The 18,522-nt window shown below is 45.2% G+C and overlaps 1 protein-coding gene across 1 annotated transcript in view; it reads left to right on the forward strand.

Annotated features, from left to right (window-relative positions):
• The first annotated feature begins 1,375 nt into the window (after positions 1-1,375).
• FKBP9 (FKBP prolyl isomerase 9) overlaps positions 1,376-18,522 on the forward strand; it is a 33,488-nt gene continuing 16,341 nt past the window's right edge. Inside the window, exons 1-5 of the mRNA XM_019757313.2 lie at positions 1,376-1,870; positions 13,332-13,477; positions 13,878-14,067; positions 14,722-14,867; positions 17,556-17,745. Coding sequence (XP_019612872.2) covers positions 1,638-1,870; positions 13,332-13,477; positions 13,878-14,067; positions 14,722-14,867; positions 17,556-17,745 — 905 coding nt within the window. The 5' untranslated portion in view covers positions 1,376-1,637. The remainder of the gene's footprint in view (positions 1,871-13,331; positions 13,478-13,877; positions 14,068-14,721; positions 14,868-17,555; positions 17,746-18,522) is intronic.

The raw sequence follows: 18,522 nt of genomic DNA on the forward strand, positions 1-18,522 counted from the left end.
AATTATCATGTTTCATCTTCATCTTAGAGAGGATACTGAGACTGTTAATTAACTTGCCAAAGGTCACTTAGGTAGTCCACATAATGTTAGATGTATTATTCCTTAATACATTGAATTCACTTTGTTCATGTTTTATTTAGTATTTTTGCATTTATATTTATAAATTAGATTGGCCCACTTCCTCTACTCTCTTGCTATCTTTGCCACATGTTGGTATCAGGATTGTTTTGCTTCTGTGGACCCTGAGAAAGAAGATACCTACTAAGAAAGCCTCCTGGTGGCTAACTGGGCTCAAATTTAAAAAAACGGCCTAGCAGGAGTTTCTACACAGGGGCCTCTCAAGCAAAGTGCACTTCAGGGAGAAACCCGCACTGAACTGCCTGCCTGCACTGTGTTCCTGCCATCTGAGCCAGGTCTGGGGCAGAGTGTCTAGCCAGAGAGGGGCCTCACCAAGGGTCACTGGGCCCCGGGGGCCACCTCACAGCTGCGCAGCTTCGTAATTGAGCTGTAAATCTACTGAGCTGTTCCACAGTTGTGCTGTTGTCACAGCTCTGCTCTATCACAGTCGGGCTGTTTGCAGTGAATAAAGTTTCCTGCTTCACCATACCCCCATTGGACTTTCCTGTTGGCATTCAATTGGCGCCAACGACCATTGGTTGACATTTCCAAAATGAATTTAGAAACCCTGGTGATTTCCTTTCATTAGTGGTTTTTAATAAATAAGAACAGATTCTAAGCTAAGTGCATTTAACTACTCCAATGAATTTCTATCATCATCTGGGTCTCTGTTGTGAAGTCCTACCTGCCTGAGTCTCCGTATCCTCTGAACAGTCTCAGTATCCTCTGTAAGATGAAGATGAAACATGATAACGAGTCACGTGTGTGAGACCCTGTGGGTTGTTTGCTATTAAGTCAGCTCACAGCACATCTTGACGGCTTGGGAAACACTCACAGTTAGCTACTTAAAACTTTGGTCTGTACAACTGTCCAGGGAGTCTTGCAACACATGCCTCCTCCTTTCTCCTAAGTATTAAAAGAAATTCCTGGGAAAAAAAATTCCTGAAGAATGGTTTCAGTCTTGTTCAATGTAGAATCCATCCTTGTAACTAAGTTTTAAAAAAAATAATAAAACTCTAACTTTCCCTCCCTCCCCAAAGCAACAACGGGTAATTGGATCTGCGGCCACGTAGCAGCCTCTAGGTCCTAAATCCGGAGTCTCCTGGGACAGGCAGAAACCAGCGGGTCTACGTAGGCAGTAAACGCTTTTTGGAGTCTCCCAACTTTGGCTCAAAGCCCAGTCCGGAGGAGTTCAGGATTTCTCCCTGGGGGACGGGTCCCTGCAGCGGCTACTAGCCCTCTTCGCAGGGCCAACCAGCGGGATCGGAGGGACGGGCGAGGCGGGAGTGGTGCAGGGCGCAGCAAGCCCGCCCCCCCCACCACGCGGCCGCGGCTCCTCCCCTCGCTCGGATGTGGCCGGGGGGCGGGGGTAGAGGGTGGTTGCTGTATCCCGGGGAGGGCCGGGAATCTCTTCCACGTTTGCAAACGCTGCTGCGCCCAGGTCCGACCCGCGTCGCCCGAGCTCCGCGCGCCCTCGCCCGCTCCGCGCCCTGCCCCCGCTCCTCTCCTCGTCGCCCCCGATGGTGTTCAGGGCCCGGGGCTGGCGGCCCCCGCCGCCGCCGCTGCTTCTGCTGTTGCTCTGGGTGACCGGGCAGGCGGCGCCTGTGGCGGGCCTGGGCCTGGGTTCCGAAACGGAGCTGCAGATCGAGCGGCGCTTTGTGCCGGATGAGTGCCCGCGCACCGTGAGCAGCGGCGACTTCGTGCGCTACCACTACGTGGGGACATTCCCCGACGGCCAGAAGTTCGACTCCAGGTACCGCGCCCTGAGCGCCCGGCCGGCTTTCCCGCTTCCCTCTCTCCGGACAGGCCTTTCCCTCCCGACGGACCTCCCCCAGCTCCGCCCCGCGAACCCTGCGCTCCTCCCTCTCCCCCCTCCTACCCCAAAGCTCTCGGACCCTAAGTCCCTCAGCCCCTGGGGCGAGCCTCCGGGCCCCCATGCTCCCCTGGTCGTCCGACCCAGGGCTGGAATTTTGGAGAAGACCTTGCGCAGCGGAGTTGGGACAAGTCACGCCCTCCTCCTCCGCTCGGCGCATTTACAAACGCGAAATCTGCGTAAGATGGCCACTCGCCGGGTGGACAGCCCACCGGGAGTAAATGATGTCCTCCTGCCACCTCGCCTTATTGTTCCTTGTGGCAGGCGCCTTATTTAGTCAGACGATGCTGAAGCTGATGATAGCAGCCTCGAATGTTTAAGGAACTACAAAGGTTTACGGAGCTATTACAACGTGCCAGGGTAGTTCTAAGCGCTTTCCATATAATGAACTCATTTAATTCTCTGAGGTTGGTACTGTTATTAGCCTCATTTTGCCAGTGAAGTAACTTGAAGCCATTGAGGTTAGTGGGGTCAGATTGAAACCCGGACCATCCAAGTCCAGAGTCTGTGCGTGTAACTGCCACTGCCCTCCCTTTCTGGCCTTACAGAAACCTCCCTTGGGCAGGATGTCCAGAGCAAGTTCAGCTTTGCCCACAGTTACTTCCCTCAGCTCTGCCCCAAGACCACAGACCCCTCTCCCCCACTTCTCTCGGGTTTAGCTTTAGGGTGGACAGGGCTGTTTGGCTCCAGCTCCAGGCCACTCTCCCCCGCAAGGGTTTGTTACCAACCCAGGTCTGTGGGGGCACTTCCTTCAGTGATTCAGCAGACTAGGCAAAGAGAACTCTTTGATGAGCATCTGCTTTTGACCTAGGCTTGGCGAGGCTCATTCCTGAAGTTACCTTTTAAAATAATACTCTTGGCCTCTCTTGTCTTTTTTGAAATTACAATGAGTAAATCTGCAAAGCTGTTTAGCATATCGCGTGGCACAGAGCAGGTGCTTAGAAATGGTCATTCCTACTATTTCAGTTGCTTCTTTTTTAAACTACTGAGATATAATTGACATACCATACAATTCACCCATTTAAAGTGAACAATGTAATGCTTTTTAGTATATTCACAGAGTTGTGCAACCATCACAACTATTCTGGAACATTTTCATTATTCCCAAAAAGAGATGCTGAAACCATTAGCAGTCACTCCCCTCCCCTCCAGCCCCAGGTAACCATTAATCTACTCTCTATGAAATCATACAATTGGTGGTGCTTTGTGTCTGGCTTCTTTCATTTAGCATACTGTTTTCAAGGTTTATCCATGTTGTAGCATTTATCAGTACTTCATTCTTTTTTGTTTTAAGGAGAGCACAAGTCACAGTGGTCCATACGGGGATCCAACCGGCAACCTTGGTGTTATCAGCTCCACGCTCTAACCAACTGAGCTAACCAGCCCCCCCTACTTCATTCTTTTTTGTGGCTGTATAATATTTCATTGTATGGCTATACCAAATTTTGATTATCTGTTTATCAGTTGAGGGGCATTGTATACTTTTTGGCTATTATGAATAATGAGGTGTGAACATTCATTTACAGGGTTTTGTGTGGATGTATGTTTTCAGGTCTTTTGGATTGTATACCTAGGAGTGGAATTGCTGGATCCTATGGTAACTGTATTTAACTCTTAGAGGAGCTGCCAAACTGTTTTCCAACATGGCTGCACCATTTTACATGCCCACCAGCAAGGCATGAGGGTTCATCCATCCAATTTCTCCGCGTTCTCCCCAACACTCCTTATTGTCTTCTTTATTATAGCCGTCCTAGAGGGTGTGAAGTGCTGTCTCACTGTGGGTTTGATTCGCAATTCCCTCATGTCTAATGATACTGATCTTCTTTTCATCTGTTTCTTGACCATTGGTATGTCTTCTTTCATTTGCTGCTTTACCTAGGAAATAGGGAAGGATTTCTTGCTTGTGCTGATGGCAATGAATAATTCCCACTAGAACAAGTTGTCTAGGCATGACAGCCACTTTGAGACAATGAGGGGCAGTGGAAAGAGTACAGAGGAATTACCCTCCACTCAGCAAACTTGTGTGCAGTGTGTGCCCCTGGAGATGGTGTCCCCCCCCCCCCGCCCCTACCACTTACAGATCAGGCAATTACATAGCGTGATAAGTACAGCAAGAGTAACCGCACACTTCTCCCACGTAGAGTTCATATATAGTTTTTACCACATGCCTTTACATATATTAATTCATTTCATCTCCAATGTATTCATTTTACCTCACAAGACAGTGAGGGAGGTAACACATTACAAATGAAGAAACTGCTCAAAGTAATTTGCCCAGTAGCCAGCTAGCTACTAAGTGGTGGTGTGGAGCTTTGAACCTCGGCAGCTTAGTGCCAGTCTACAGTCTGCCCTATAGATGATGGAAGAAAGGCAAGGAGCTGTGGAAGCACACAGGAAGCTTAGCTGTGTGTTGTGTGGGTATGTGTGTGTGGTGGGGTCAGGATGGAGTCCTGGGGTGGCGGGGAGAAGACCTGAGGAGGATTCAAATTTACAGGGAGCTGCTGAGGGGTGAGGGCTGTCGGGAGAAGAAAGGGCATGGCGGGTAGAGGGCAGAGCATATGCAGAGGCCTGGAGGTGGGACCATGTGTTGGGGGACATTCCAGCTGCTCAGTGTGGCCTGAGCTTGGAGTGGGAGTGGGGGAGTGACAGCGGCAAAGAGGAGAGGAGAGAGGAGCCTGGGCCTGCTTTTGAGAGCTTGTCTGCTTGGCCGTGGAGTTTGGACTTTGTGTAAGGACAATGGAACGCCATTGAGGAGTTTTAGTCAGGGGAGTGAGGGATCAGACCTGCATTTTACAAAGGTCCCTGTGGCTGCAGTGTGGATCATGGACTAGAAGGGGCAGGGCACACAGTAGGTGCTTCATTAATGTGAGTTTTCCTCAAGAGCCTCCATTCCTTCGGGAATTTATGAAGTATTGGGGCATGGCTGCTACGCCTGCCCCAAGATCTTGGGGGAGAAATTGAAGGTGTTTTGGGCTTTGGCTGCTGATGTGGAGGGTTTTGCCCAGAAGAAAATGATGGCTGTCACCCTGACCAGTGTCCTAAACCATGAGGGGCGTTTCTTTCCACAGAGCTTTCTTCCTGCATCTCTGCCTGACACTTGAGGGCAATTGGTGTCTGCAGTTTATGGGCATTTGCCGTTACCAGGAGGTCCAGCGCTTCAGCCCTTGGCCACTCACCGGAACATGCTTTCATTTTATTTGGAGCCTCCGTGGGCTTGTTATGTGTGGCTGTGGCTGCAGGTCCAGACCGGGGACACCAGCTCCCCGCCTGTAGGTTTCCGTGGGGCCCCTGTACTCACTCTCCAGGTCTTGGGAGCACCTTGTCAGCCACTCCTGATTCAGCTTTTCAGGAGTTCCCTACCATTCTTAGCACCCCCCACCCCCAGAGGGGGTGATCTCTTTGTTTACTCTGATTTCCTTCTGGGAACTGAAGTTTAACTTGATCCTGTTATCTTTAGCCGGCAAGACAAGCATCTGGTCTGTTCATTCACAGCCTCCAGGCCTGTCTGCAGGCCCTTTAAGTCCAGACAGTCAGTAAATATTATTGTGTGCCTACCACATGCCCTGTTGGGTGGGATGCTCTAACACAGCGGTGGTCAAACTACACACACCAGCATCGCTGGGAGAGCTGGTTCTGTTCTGTTCCTGATTCAGTGGGGCGGGCAGGGGAGGGGGCGGGGAAGGCCTGAGTATTTACATTCCTAACAGGTTCCCAGCTGCTGCTGCTGCTGGTCTGAGGACGCACTTTGAGAACCATTGCTCCAAAACGGGTGTCCAAATTTTTATCAACGTTTTTTACCAAGGGCCATATGCGGTAAAATACACAAACAGCGGGCCACTCACTGGAGGTGAAGTACGGATTGCCTCACCTCGTTTATTTAAGTAAACTAAATATATTTTTGGAATTTGCTGCGGGCCAATTAACAATGGATTGCGGACCTCAGTTGGCCCCGGGCCGCAGTTTGGACACCCCTGCTCTAAAAGAATCATAGACTCACTAACAGAGGTCAACTTCATTTTATATATGTATTCATTCATTCATTCATTCAACAATATTTATTGAATATCTACTGTTCTAGGTGCTGGGATGTAGCAGAGAATAAAATAGACAAAAATCCCTGCCCTCCAGTGAAATTATTCTGTGTGACACCCCCGTGGTGGACACGTGTCATACATTTGTCCAAACCTGTAGAATGTACAACACGGAGAGTAAACCGTAATGTAAACTGTGGACTTCGGGTGATGATGACATGTCAGTGGAGGTCATTGATTGTGACAGATGGACCCCTCTGGTGGGGGGTGTTGATAATGGGGGAGGTTGTGCATGTGTGGGGGTAGGGGGTATACGGCCTTCTGTTCCTTGTGCTCAATTTTGCTGTGAAGCTAACACTGCTCTAAAAAATAACGTCTACCTGAAAAAACAAAATGCCTGCCCTCGAGTTAGAGCAGGGGGAGGACACAGAAACCCATTCCAGCTGGCTTCAGCAGAAAGGGAGGGAATTTACTAGAAGGATCTCCGATTCCTCCTGGGGGTCCAGAGTCATGAACTGAGGTGATTTTCTGCATTTCCCAAAGGGTTTGCAGAAGGACTCTGGTCCCCACCCCCCAAGGGAATTCTCCACCGGACTTCCACGTCACATACATGGCCTCTTGGGTCCAGCAATGCTGACTAACTGGAATCTGTTTCAATTCTGTATTCCCACGAGAGAATCTGATTGGTCCCTTTTGCAAAGGACAGGTGCCAACTTTGGTGGGTGTTGGGTGAAGGGGTGCTAAGGTTCACCCCTTCTGCTGGACTGGATCTCACAGAAGAGCCACTGGGCTGGGCAGCACCCTGGATGGTGTTGGGGTGGGCTGGAGGGGTTAATGGTGGCCAGGTAAATCTAAGTGTTCTCACCACAAAGAAGAAGGAAAATGGTAACTATGTGGTGTGATGGACCTGCTAATTGGCTTGATTGTGGCAGTTATTTCACAGTGTATACATAAAACATCAAATCATATACCTTACCTATGTATGTAATTTTTATTTAGCAGCTATACCTCAATAAAGATGGGGGGGAGTAATTTCAGTATGTATTTGTCTAAACTGGATCTAAAACTGGCATTTAGAGTGAGCTGACTTTTCCTTTCAGAGTCGATCAGGGCTTTGGTTCTAACCACAGGGCAGTTTTCTCTCCCCTATGTAATGGCCATTTTTCCTTTGTTTGGGCTCCGAGATCAGAATAATCTCAGCAACAAGTAGTGTAGTATTTGTGTATGTCAATCTTTGCAAAAAGTTTTGAAATTAATTTAATTTTTAAAAGTAATACATATACACAGGGTTTTTAAAAGACAGTTAAATAATTCCATAAACTTTAAAATGATAGTTGCCAAGTTGCTGGGAGTGGGGAAGGGGCTTCGGGGTGGGGTATAGCTGTTCTAAATGCAGACTTTTAAGCTCCAGGCTTCCTTCTGCCCTGCCGCCTTCCACTCTGCAGTCCCTGCAGGCTCAGAGGCCCACGCACCCACCCTGGGCTGGGTTCCCTTTTGCGTACACCTAGATTCTGTTTCTTCCCTTCTAGGTCAGTTCCTGCTCTTTCCATTTTCTTTCTGTCTTCCAAAATGTTGTTGCTGTCTCTTGACTGCAATGATCTCCTTCCCGGTTTCCTAAGTCCTTTTTTAAAAAAGAGGAGCTTAGGAAGGAATGGGCCTTTGGGGGCTCAAGAGAGGGAATGCGTTCAGTTTGCCATATATTCTTGTAAAAGTTTATCCTCATTGCAGATTGAAGCTTACATTTAGAAATAGAGCCACAGTACATGTGCCTTAAGAAAACAGCCACAGGGACAGTCGTTTATGGTGAGGAATATGCTGCAACGTGATGTGTGCTTGTGTGTAGGTAGTTTAGTGAGTTGAATGTAATGGTTTTACATGATGGCTGCATTCTTAGTGGTTTGGGGCTGATAATCTTGAAGAGCATCATTAGAGGGTACCACAGCCACCTCCTGTCCCACCTGTGGGGTAGAAGTGTGAGGGGCAGTGATCAAAAACAGCAGACAATGAGTAGGGGACAAAAATCAGCTGGTGGAGAGGAAAGGGGAGTGTTGCATGTGCTGGGTGACTTCTACTTGCCTTTCTAGGTCCACTGTCCTCCTGTTCCACTTGCTTTTTGATCTCAGAGGCTGTCCTGTATGGACTGCATGTGTATTGTATGGGTTACATCAGTGACTGCCTAGTCATCTGGCTTCTGGGTGGGTTCAGCCAATGGGGCATCAGCAGGAGGCCCCCGGGAGGGAGGTGAGGAGGGTGGAGATATTTATTCCCCTTGCTCCCTGTCTATAGAGTTACCATGGGCTGTGTCCCTAGGCTAAAGGTCCTAGCTTAGCTTCTGTCAGGTGCCCTGAACGACCCTCTCTTCCCGTGGATCCTTCAGGCCCAGGTGTGACGACAGCACCCCCTACTGTCCCCAGCGGTACTGCATGTCCCTGTGTTTCTCTGTACTGTTCATACACTTTTGCACACAGCCCCTTTTATTAAACTTTCCTGGAACTGCCTCCTCTGGGCGTATCATCTGTTTCCTGCAGGACCTGGACTGGGACTCCTGCAAAAGGTGTAAATCAGCCAGATACTGGGACAGGTTGTATAACTGCTCATTCCAGAGCTACATTTTCACGACCAGTTCTGGGCTTGATGCTGCATATGAGTTTATGCCAGTTGTGCTGATCAGCACAAATTTGCTCAGCACAACTGTATTTTTCCAGATGGTCAGAGTTTTCTTTTTTTTCATTTTATTTTATTTTATTTTATTTTTTATTTTATTAGTTTCAGGTGTACAAAGCAACGTAATAGCATTTAAACCCTTCCTACAGTAATAACCCACTCCCCAAGCTACTATCCCTCTGACATCTTATACAGCTGTTACAGTACCATTGACTATCTTCCCTATGTTGTGCTCCACATCCCATGACTGTATATACCTATATATTTAGTTATAGTTGACATTCAATGTTACTCTACTTCAGCTCTTCAGGTGTATAGCGCATTCATTGGTCAGGCATCTACACAGTCTATGACGTGATCCCTCTGATAAATCCAGTGCCCATCTGGCACCTTACATGGTCTTTACCACATTGTTGATTATATTTCCCATTCTGTCTTAACTATCAATTTATATTTCTTAATGCCTTCACCTTTTTCACCCTGACGCCAGCCCCATTCCCATCTGTCACCCTGACAGATCTAGTACCTATCTGGCACCATACCTGTTTTTATTGCAATATTGTTGACTGTATTCCTTATGCTATAACCTACGTCCCCATTACTACTATATAACACACAATTTGTTCTTAATCTCTTCCCCTTTCACCTGTCGTTAACCCCCCTCCCATCTTAAAGAAGGCCCTCTAAGAGTCCTTGTAACACTGGTTTGGTTGTGATGAACTCCTTCAGCTTTCTCTTGTCTGGGAAGCTCCTATCTGTCCTTCAATTCTAAATGACAGCCTGGCTGAGTGGAGGAATCTTGATTGTATGTCCTTGCTTTTCATCACTTGGAATATTTCCTGCCATTCCCTTCTTGCCTGCAAAGTTTCTGTTGAGAAATAAGCTGACAGTCTTATGGGAGCTCCCTTATAGGTAACTAAATGCTTTTCTCTTGCTGCTTTTAAGATTCTCTCTTTGTATTTAACCTTTGACATTTTAATTATGATGTGTCTTGGTGTTGGCCTCTTTCGGTTTATCTTGTTTGGGACTCTCTGTGCTTCCTGGGCTTGTATGTCCATTTCCTTCACCAGGTTAGGGAAGTTTTCTGTCATTATTTCTTTAAATAGGTTTTCAATTCCTTGCTCTCTCTTCGCCTTCTGGTACCCCTATAATGCGAATGTTACGCTTGATATTATCTCAGAGGCCCCTTAAACTCTCCTCAATTTTTTGGATTCTTTTTTCTTTTTGCTGTTCTGGTTGGGTGTTTTCTGCTACCTTATCTTCTACATCGTTGGTTGGATCCTCTGCTTCATCGAATCTACTGTTGATTCCCTGTAATATATTCTTCGTTTCCATTATTCTTTATTTCTGACTGGTTTTTTTTATGGTTTCCATCTCCATTTTTATGAGGTCATTGAGCATTCTTATAACTCAGCTGCCTCCAAGTACAACACACCCAAAGTGTAGATTGGGCAGGCACCAGAGTCCTGCTGAGGCAGATCCTGCTCTGTAGGATCAGCCCCTGCACAAGAACTCTTCCACTGCAGTCAAGGCCAGTCCTAACCACCAGTTAGCCCAAGGGTCAGTCCCTCCCATTGATGTGGAATTATCAACCAAGGCTCAACTACGAGAGGAGGGCACACACAACCCACACAAGGGATGCACCTGGAGTGTGTGGCTCAGGTGACCAGAAAGACTGAGCCACTGAACCCCACAGCACACCAACTACATAAGGCCACTCTACTAAGACCAGAAGACACAGCAGCCTTACCTAATACATAGAAACAGACACAGGGAGGCAGCCAAAATGGGGAGACAAAGAAACATGTCCCAAATGAAAGAACAAAACAAAGCTCCAGAAAAAGAACTAAGCGAAATGGAGATAAGCAATCTATCAGATGCAGAGTTCCAGATGGTCAGAGTTTTCAGCAGTAGATAAGACTAGTCTTGCATTGTTAGTTTCTTGTGTATGTAAGTTACACATTTTCTTTCAGAAGGGTTTTGTTTTCCTTTTGTTTGTTTTTTAGCACTTTGCTTAGGGAGTCATCAAATGAAGAAATTAATATTGCGTGGCAATAACCGTTTTTATACATCATCTGGGAAGGCCCTGTGCCTTGAAGGTAAAGAATTAGGCAGTCTTGGATTCTAGCTTGGCTAACCTTGGGAACTTGGCAAATTTTTTTCACCTCCAAGGCGCCTGAATATCAGTACCCACCTTAAAGTGTTGTATGAGAATCAAATGAGATCATATGTGGAAAAGCTTGGTTCGGCACTGTGCCTGATATAAAAAACACTCTGTAAATGCCAGTTATTATGAAAAATCCTCATTAAATTTGGGAACTATATTCAGGTTCTGTGGATGAAAGATATAAAATAGTTTCTAGCCTGTGCACTGTTGCTGTTTGCACATGTTCTGTGCCTGGGGAGTCTCTGAAACCTTAAGTGCTGGTCAATTATTAACATAAACCCACCAGTGTGAGAGTGGTTCAGGGCATGGCGACCCGGCCAAGTGAAATTCAAGAGCTGGCATTCCAGCGGGCGGGCGTTGATCCTCCAGAGATGGAGGGTGGAGGTGTAAAGCCATCTAGGGCACAAAGCTGACCATGTGCTTTTGTCCTCTGGCTCGTTGGCCTGAACTTGGAATCTTGCTTTTTGTCCACTGACCTTGGAGAAAGGAAGGCTATTAAAATGGGCTGTAAAAGTAGGAAGAGAAAGGGGGGGGAGGTGGGTCTGAGGAAGCCGCCCTGGCTGGTGGTGAGGTGGACTCTGCTGCTTTCCCAAGCTGTTTGTTAGGGAAAATGAGAAGCTGGAAGTGATTTACCAAATGAAGGGCGGTGCATCCTAATGAGGTAAATTCCAACAGCTCTTAACATTTCATTACACAAAGATTACATGATTATTTTAAAAATTAAGAGATAAAGAGAAAACAAATTAAATTGCCTAAAATCTCTTACCCATAGATTACCATTGATAATATTTTCATGTATTGCCTTGGGGATTGTTTTCATGTGCATCTATATATGTAAATTCAAAATGGGATTATTTTATGGTGTGGCTCTGTAACCTGCACTTTCCTCTGAATGTATGTATCCATCCTTCTGAGCCAGTGAATAGAAATCTGTTTTTTCCCCCAAATTTTAATTGAGGTATAATTGACATATTAGTTTCAGATGTACAACATAATGACTTGGTATTTGTATGTATGTTTAAATGATCACCACAATAAATGCAGTTAACATTGATCACTATACATAGTTACAAAAATTTTCTTGTGATGAGAATTTTTAAGATCGACTCTCTTACCAACTTACAAATATACAATATAATATGCAAATTATTAACTATAGTCATCACGCTGTACATTACATCCCTGTAACAGAAATCTGTTGTTTTTAAATGGCCATAGAGCATGTTATTGTATGTCCTTGCCTTAAATGCAGTCAGTGTCATACCCTTGAACTTCTTATTTCCAGTGTTTTATTATAAACCAAGCCCTGTAGTCATTTTCTTAAACACAGTGTCTGAAACCCTGTGGGTGTCTCTGCCAGTGTTTTTTTTAATAGCCTAAGTTCATGCCTTGTACTTCTTTTATAGCCCTCAAAACACCTACCGTTGTTTCCCCAGAAATGAGACCTAGCTGGACAATCAGCTCTAATGTGTCTTTTGGAGCAAAAAATAGTATAAGACCCGGTCTTATTATATAAGACCGGGTCTTATAGTAAAATAAGACCAGGTATAATATAATATAATATATAATATAATATAATATAATATAATATAATATAAATACCTGTCTTATTATATAAGACCGGATCTTATAGTAAAATAAGACCGGGTATAATATAATAAATACAATATATATACCGGGTCTTACATTAATTTTTGCTCCAAAAGGCGTATTAGAGCTAATTGTCCATCTAGGTCTTATTTTCGGGGAAACAGGGTAGCACAGTCTCTTAAGAGGCAGACCCTTGTTGGTTGCTGAATTTGATATTGAAGAGGATGAGAGCATGGGTCATAGCCATGATTCCATTATTTATCTTCCAACCTAAGGCCATCACCTTTAAAACACATATATTAGTGATCTCAAGACTGTATCGGAACTTTCTATTAACCTGTAATAATTATAGTAATATTGGAATAACCCTTAGGTTTTCAGAGCACTTTCCACGTTGTATCACACAGATCTTGGGACGGCTGTTATTACTACTCTTGTTTTGCAGCGGAGAAGACTGAGTGAGGTTAAGAGAGTTTAGGTACCCTTTATGCTACACCATGCTTCCTCTTTGTTTTACTTACTGACTTAAAAAAAGAAAAAATATATATATATTAACTTGGGCAGTAGTATCTATGATGTTGCTTTTAGGTACCAGTCACACAGAAACGGAGTAAACCGTATTTTTAGTAGAGTAATTGGTAGCTATTTTGCAAAAGAAACTTTATATATATTTTTTGGGGAGAGTTATATTGATGCTTATCTAACTAGATTTGCTGGCAATATTCAAGGTAATTTAAAAATTGTAGCCCTACAGGTACTGTTCCTGTGTCAGTAACTCCTTTGCAGGCTTGTGGTTTTGCAGTGACTCACTCTGTGCATGGGTACGTTTTCACAGGTTGGTTTCACTGAAGGAAAGATTATTTATACTTGTCTTTCTGTCTCTCTTCAGCTATGACAGAGACTCCACTTTCAATGTGTTTGTGGGGAAAGGACAGCTGATTGCAGGGATGGACCAAGCTCTGGTCGGGATGTGTGTTAATGAGAGGCGCTTTGTGAAGATCCCTCCAAAGCTTGCTTACGGAAGTGAAGGCGTTTGTAAGTTTTCGTTCCTTGTGTGTAAACACATCTGCAGAAACAACCAGAACATTTACAGGCTGTTAGGCATACTGGAGAATCTTTGGAAGCTTTAAGTTGGGGAAAATAAGAAGCAGTGAACACACACACACACACACCCCTAAATTTTCCATCTTAGGTTTATTTCTTCTACATATGAAAGAAGGTGTTATTAACACAGGTGTATTGAATGTTACCCTTGTTGAGAGGAAAATTTTGTATATTCTCTCTTCCCTCAGTTTCATTTGGAGGAAAGAGGGTGGGAGCATGGCTCATTTTGGAATTGGCTACCAGTGTCGCCTTGAGCCCTTGGCAGCCTCCTAGGTGCTTGTCTGGCCTGGAAGGCAGCAGCTTCTCAGTGTGAACTCTCTTTAATTTCTAGCTGGTGTGATTCCCCCAAATTCACTGCTTCATTTTGATGTACTTCTGATGGATATTTGGAATGCTGAAGATGAGGTTCAGATTCACACTTACTTCAAGCCTCCCAGTTGCGCTCGGACCATCCAGGTGTCTGATTTTGTAAGGTACCACTACAACGGAACGTTCTTGGACGGGACGCTGTTTGATTCGAGGTAAGTCTCACTGCTCATGCTAGTATCAGTGAAATCCCCCTTAGTTCCTTCTGTCTCACCAGCTTTTTATGCCCATGGAGAAATCAGAAAAGGGACTCTTCCCAGCTTTCACCGGCATCAACTCCTTCACTTTAGGCTTTTGGTTAATGTTTTATGCCCCAGAATGCAAGAGTCAAAGTTTTAATCTAGTAGAAAAACCTAAGAGCAATGTTTATCTAAATTAACAGTATTTTGAGATCACATTAAGTGAAGGGCCCTGTTAGCAAGTAGGTTCATGCATTTTTTGGCTCCTTTTTATACTTTTCCCATGGAAGGAGGAGGGGAAGGCTAAATGTGTATGCAGCTATGGAGAAGTGTGGGTGTAAGGTGCTAAGCTGGGGGACAGTGAACCCTTTCTTCTCATTATAGTGTCAAAATTTGGTAAGAGAGTAACAGGTGTATTTTTTGTGAATCGCTGTGACCTAGTTACATGCTTTTTTATAAATTTGAGGGCGTCTGCTCTGTGATTGGGATCAGAGGTCCATACGTGCTTGTCTCTAGGGATGGGTATGGTTCATTATTCAGCTGAGATTTGGGTAACAAAAACCCTAGTGAGGGATGAGTTAGAACCGTCCTCATAATATGGAACTTTTTCCCTTCCTCATTGGTTTTCAGTCACAATCGCATGAAAACATATGACACATATGTGGGGATCGGCTGGCTGATTCCTGGAATGGATAAAGGGCTACTGGGGATGTGTGTGGGGGAAAAGCGCATCATCACCATCCCTCCCTTTCTGGCCTACGGAGAAGATGGAGACGGTAAGTCCTTCTCACTCTGGGAACCACTCTCATCTGTCCTTATTTTTATTGCTGTGATTAACTCAACTTACCACGTGAAACCCCCAAACCTTTTGGTCTAGACTTGCCCTGCCCAATATGATAGCCGTTCGGTGCCTATGGCTGCTTATATTTAAACTAAAATTAAATTTTAATTGAAATTGTATACATTGGTCGCATAGCCACGTGTCATGGACTTAAGAGCCACATGTTGCCGAGCGCTGTGTACTGGACAGTGCAGACGAGTATTTCCATCCCTGCAGAAAGCTGTGCGGACAGCGCTAGTCTAGGTCGTCTGCTGTGGTGACTGAGCTGCACGCAGAATCTTCTACTTCTTCATGGTCATTGATGTTATAAGTAAGACGTTCACTGCTTCAGAAGCTGCAACCTTGGGCACCAACCTCTCCAGCCTATGTATTTCCCATCTGGGAAATGAGATTTGGACTAGACAGTCGGAAGATTGTAGACATTAAGGTAGAAACTTAGCATTTGATGCCAGAATTCCCTTTTTCCCCCAGATTTGTACCTCCATGATGGGTTTCACCCATGACATTAGCTCCGTGTGGACAAATGCGAAGCATAATGTTAGAAAATACACATTAATTTTAATTAATTGAATTTTTCTGTCGTTTTACTATGAGAGAAAACAGAATATCGGCATAAATAGAATTTCTCCGTTACTCATATTTGAACTTCAGGCACCTTTAATCCTGAGAGGCTGACACAACAAAGAGACCGCCAGGCAATGGACAAGCAGATATACACATAGTTAAGAATAGAAATGAAAACATGATGCTAAGAAGTTCACTGACAATGGTACCTGACTTGTAATAATGCCCTAATATGATGTTTTCCAAGCGACAGGCTGGAGGAGAGGGAACCTGAGTGGATGGGGCTCAGCCTTCTCTCCTGCCCACCTCCATTTTTATATGTTTTACATGCTGGAGATCTGCAGACAGTTTCTTTAAAAAGGGGGGTGGGGGGGTTGAGGGAGTTCCCTGCTAAAAGGAACGTTTGAGGACAATTGCTGTAAATATGTCTTAGTTCTCTCTTCCCTTAGAGACGCTGTTACTCTTATTAATGCTCCAGTTGTCTGATCGTTGGCCAGTGGGATTTCATTCACCTTGGCTCCCAGACCCTTTGGACATCATCATATGTACCTGACAGACATAATAAAAACTAGATGCCTCGCTTAAGATGAGGAATACTACTTTCTTATTTTAAAGAATTAATAATTTAAATATTTAAAATATATAGTTCATTTAGCACACTTATTTTTAACAATATTTTATACTTTAATACTGTGCTCAGCTCTCCGGGTATAACTTTGAACAGGTGAATTGTATGGTATTGGAAGTGTAACTCAATAAAGTTGTTGTAAAGAAACAAACAGGCCGTTTGAGCCTCTGAGCCCCGGCCTGCTCGTAACCCTTTGGAGTGTAATAACGGCCCTGGAACCACGGCCTTCTGCTCGGGCCTGCTTCTACCTCTTTGAAGTGTACTTTTTCTTCTAATAAACTGCTCTTTCACCACTTTAAACAAACAAGCAAGCAAACAGTCAATGAGTACATGTAATGCTAGGAAAGTTTAAATCCTGGGGTGACTTTTAAGGCTTTCTTTTTTTCTCTTAAATTAAAAGATACAGGAAAGTACAGCCGAAGAATAGTCTACTGCTCCCTCCTTGCCCCCCACAAACCCACACCCACATTTCAGGGATTGGACACCTTGCATTCCAGAGCCTGACTCAGCAGCCTGGTTTCAACAGACTTCATCATCCCCCTGAGGGGACAGAAACGGAGGGGTGGGCTCTGCCAAAGAGACAGTTGAAGGAGCACAGACTTGGCAGGCCCCGTGGGTCACCAGGCCTACTCCTTTGCATGGATAACAAACAGCAAGTAAGAGGGTTGAGATAGATGGTTCATCAGTTAACTTCCTTTTATTCCAAAGTTCTGGATTTAGAGTTATTTGTTGGTTAATATTGGTCTTCAAGGAAGACCTAATGCCCAATAGTCTCTTCATATGGCATTAGTTGCAGGCATTGAATAAATAGTCACTGTTAGGAAGGAAGATCAAGAGAGGCAGTACCATCCGGAAGTGAGATAGAAATGATTTGAAGACTTATTTCTTTAGACTGTGGGTGCCATTTTTTTATTTCTCGTACATCAGCTAACTTTAGTTTTATTTATATCTTGTTTTGGATGCACTTAAAGGATTGAATTTTGCATAAGTCTCTTTAAAAAATTGACTATGGGTTCCAAAGAACAAGTCTACGGAATGTTCTCCAGAACCAGATCCGAGCTTTGGAATTTGTGCCTTTAAATGTCTGAGATTTGCGTTTGTACAGAGGTACAAACAGAAACAGAGGTATGTATTTGGGTTTGTATGACCTCCACATAGAGCCTTGACTTGCCAGCACATGCATAGGAAGTATAGTCAGAGTCGTCTCTCACGTCATTAATATCCCTTTGCCCCCTTTTCCAAGGAAGTCAGGCTTCAAATATACCCACCAGCCCATGGTTGGACACCGGGGGGAACCACCCAAGACGTGGAGGTGCATTTGTTTCCTTGGCTTGAAAACTTCAAGGAATGAGTTAACACTAGCACAGTGGGTGTTAAGTACTTCCTAAATCTCGTGGCCTGATTTCAGCACCTTCCTCCATTCCACGCTAGGGAAAGACATTCCTGGACAGGCATCTCTGGTGTTTGATGTTGTGTTGTTGGACCTTCATAACCCCAAGGATGGCATTTCCATTGAGAATAAGGTCGTACCTGAAAACTGTGAGCGGCAAAGTCAAAGCGGGGACTTTCTCAGGTATCACTACAATGGCACGCTTCTGGACGGCACCTTCTTTGATTCCAGGTGAGGAAACGATGGGAGCCTTCGCGCCCCACAACGTCATATTACGTATAAAGTCCCGCTGCACCCTGATCCGAGTGCTCTGCCAGTGCTGGCTTGGAGTTAGTGTGTTCATCTCCAGTACAGGTTTCTACTCTGATACCGAATTCCTCCAGCGGGAGTTAGAACGCTCTCCTTGGGGCCTGTGGGAGATGAATCTGCAGGAAGCCAGGACAGGTCACCCTAGATGCCTACCATGCCCCTATACTGCGCTCTGCTGTCCAAGTATAAACCCAACTATGGCGTCCACGATGGGAAGTGGCCAGATGGGGAGGAGGTCCAGGCTGTAGGAAGGGAAGAGAACAGCCCAGGTTCCATTCCCTGTGCGCAGTGCACCAACTGTGTGACTTTGGACAGCATTTAACCGTCCTGAGCTTCAGTTTTTTAGCTGTTATTAACACCTTTCTCAAAGAAATGGTTAAAGAGATAAGGTAGGTGGAAGCACTTTGCAAACTTCTCAGGCTTATCTACTGCAGGGGACTGGTTGGATGTGTTCAGCTTCCTTCCTGCCTGGCAGAGGCTAATTATCCAGCCGCTGTTGTTATTCAAAGTTGTGTTTTCTTTATAAAGCTTAGCCTGCAATTGTGCAGATGGCTGGGGCATGCCTAGTGTGTCTCCCTCCTTCAAGTGGCATGTCTCCCTCCTTCAAATGGCATGTGTTGTTTGGGAAACCACTCCTGTAGAGCAAACAAGTTGGGACAGTAATCTACCTGTCTCTCTGAGGTAATAGCCTTCGAGGTT

This window comes from Rhinolophus sinicus, linkage group LG09 (genome assembly GCF_036562045.2).
Source record: "Rhinolophus sinicus isolate RSC01 linkage group LG09, ASM3656204v1, whole genome shotgun sequence".
Taxonomy (NCBI): Eukaryota; Metazoa; Chordata; class Mammalia; order Chiroptera; family Rhinolophidae; genus Rhinolophus; species Rhinolophus sinicus.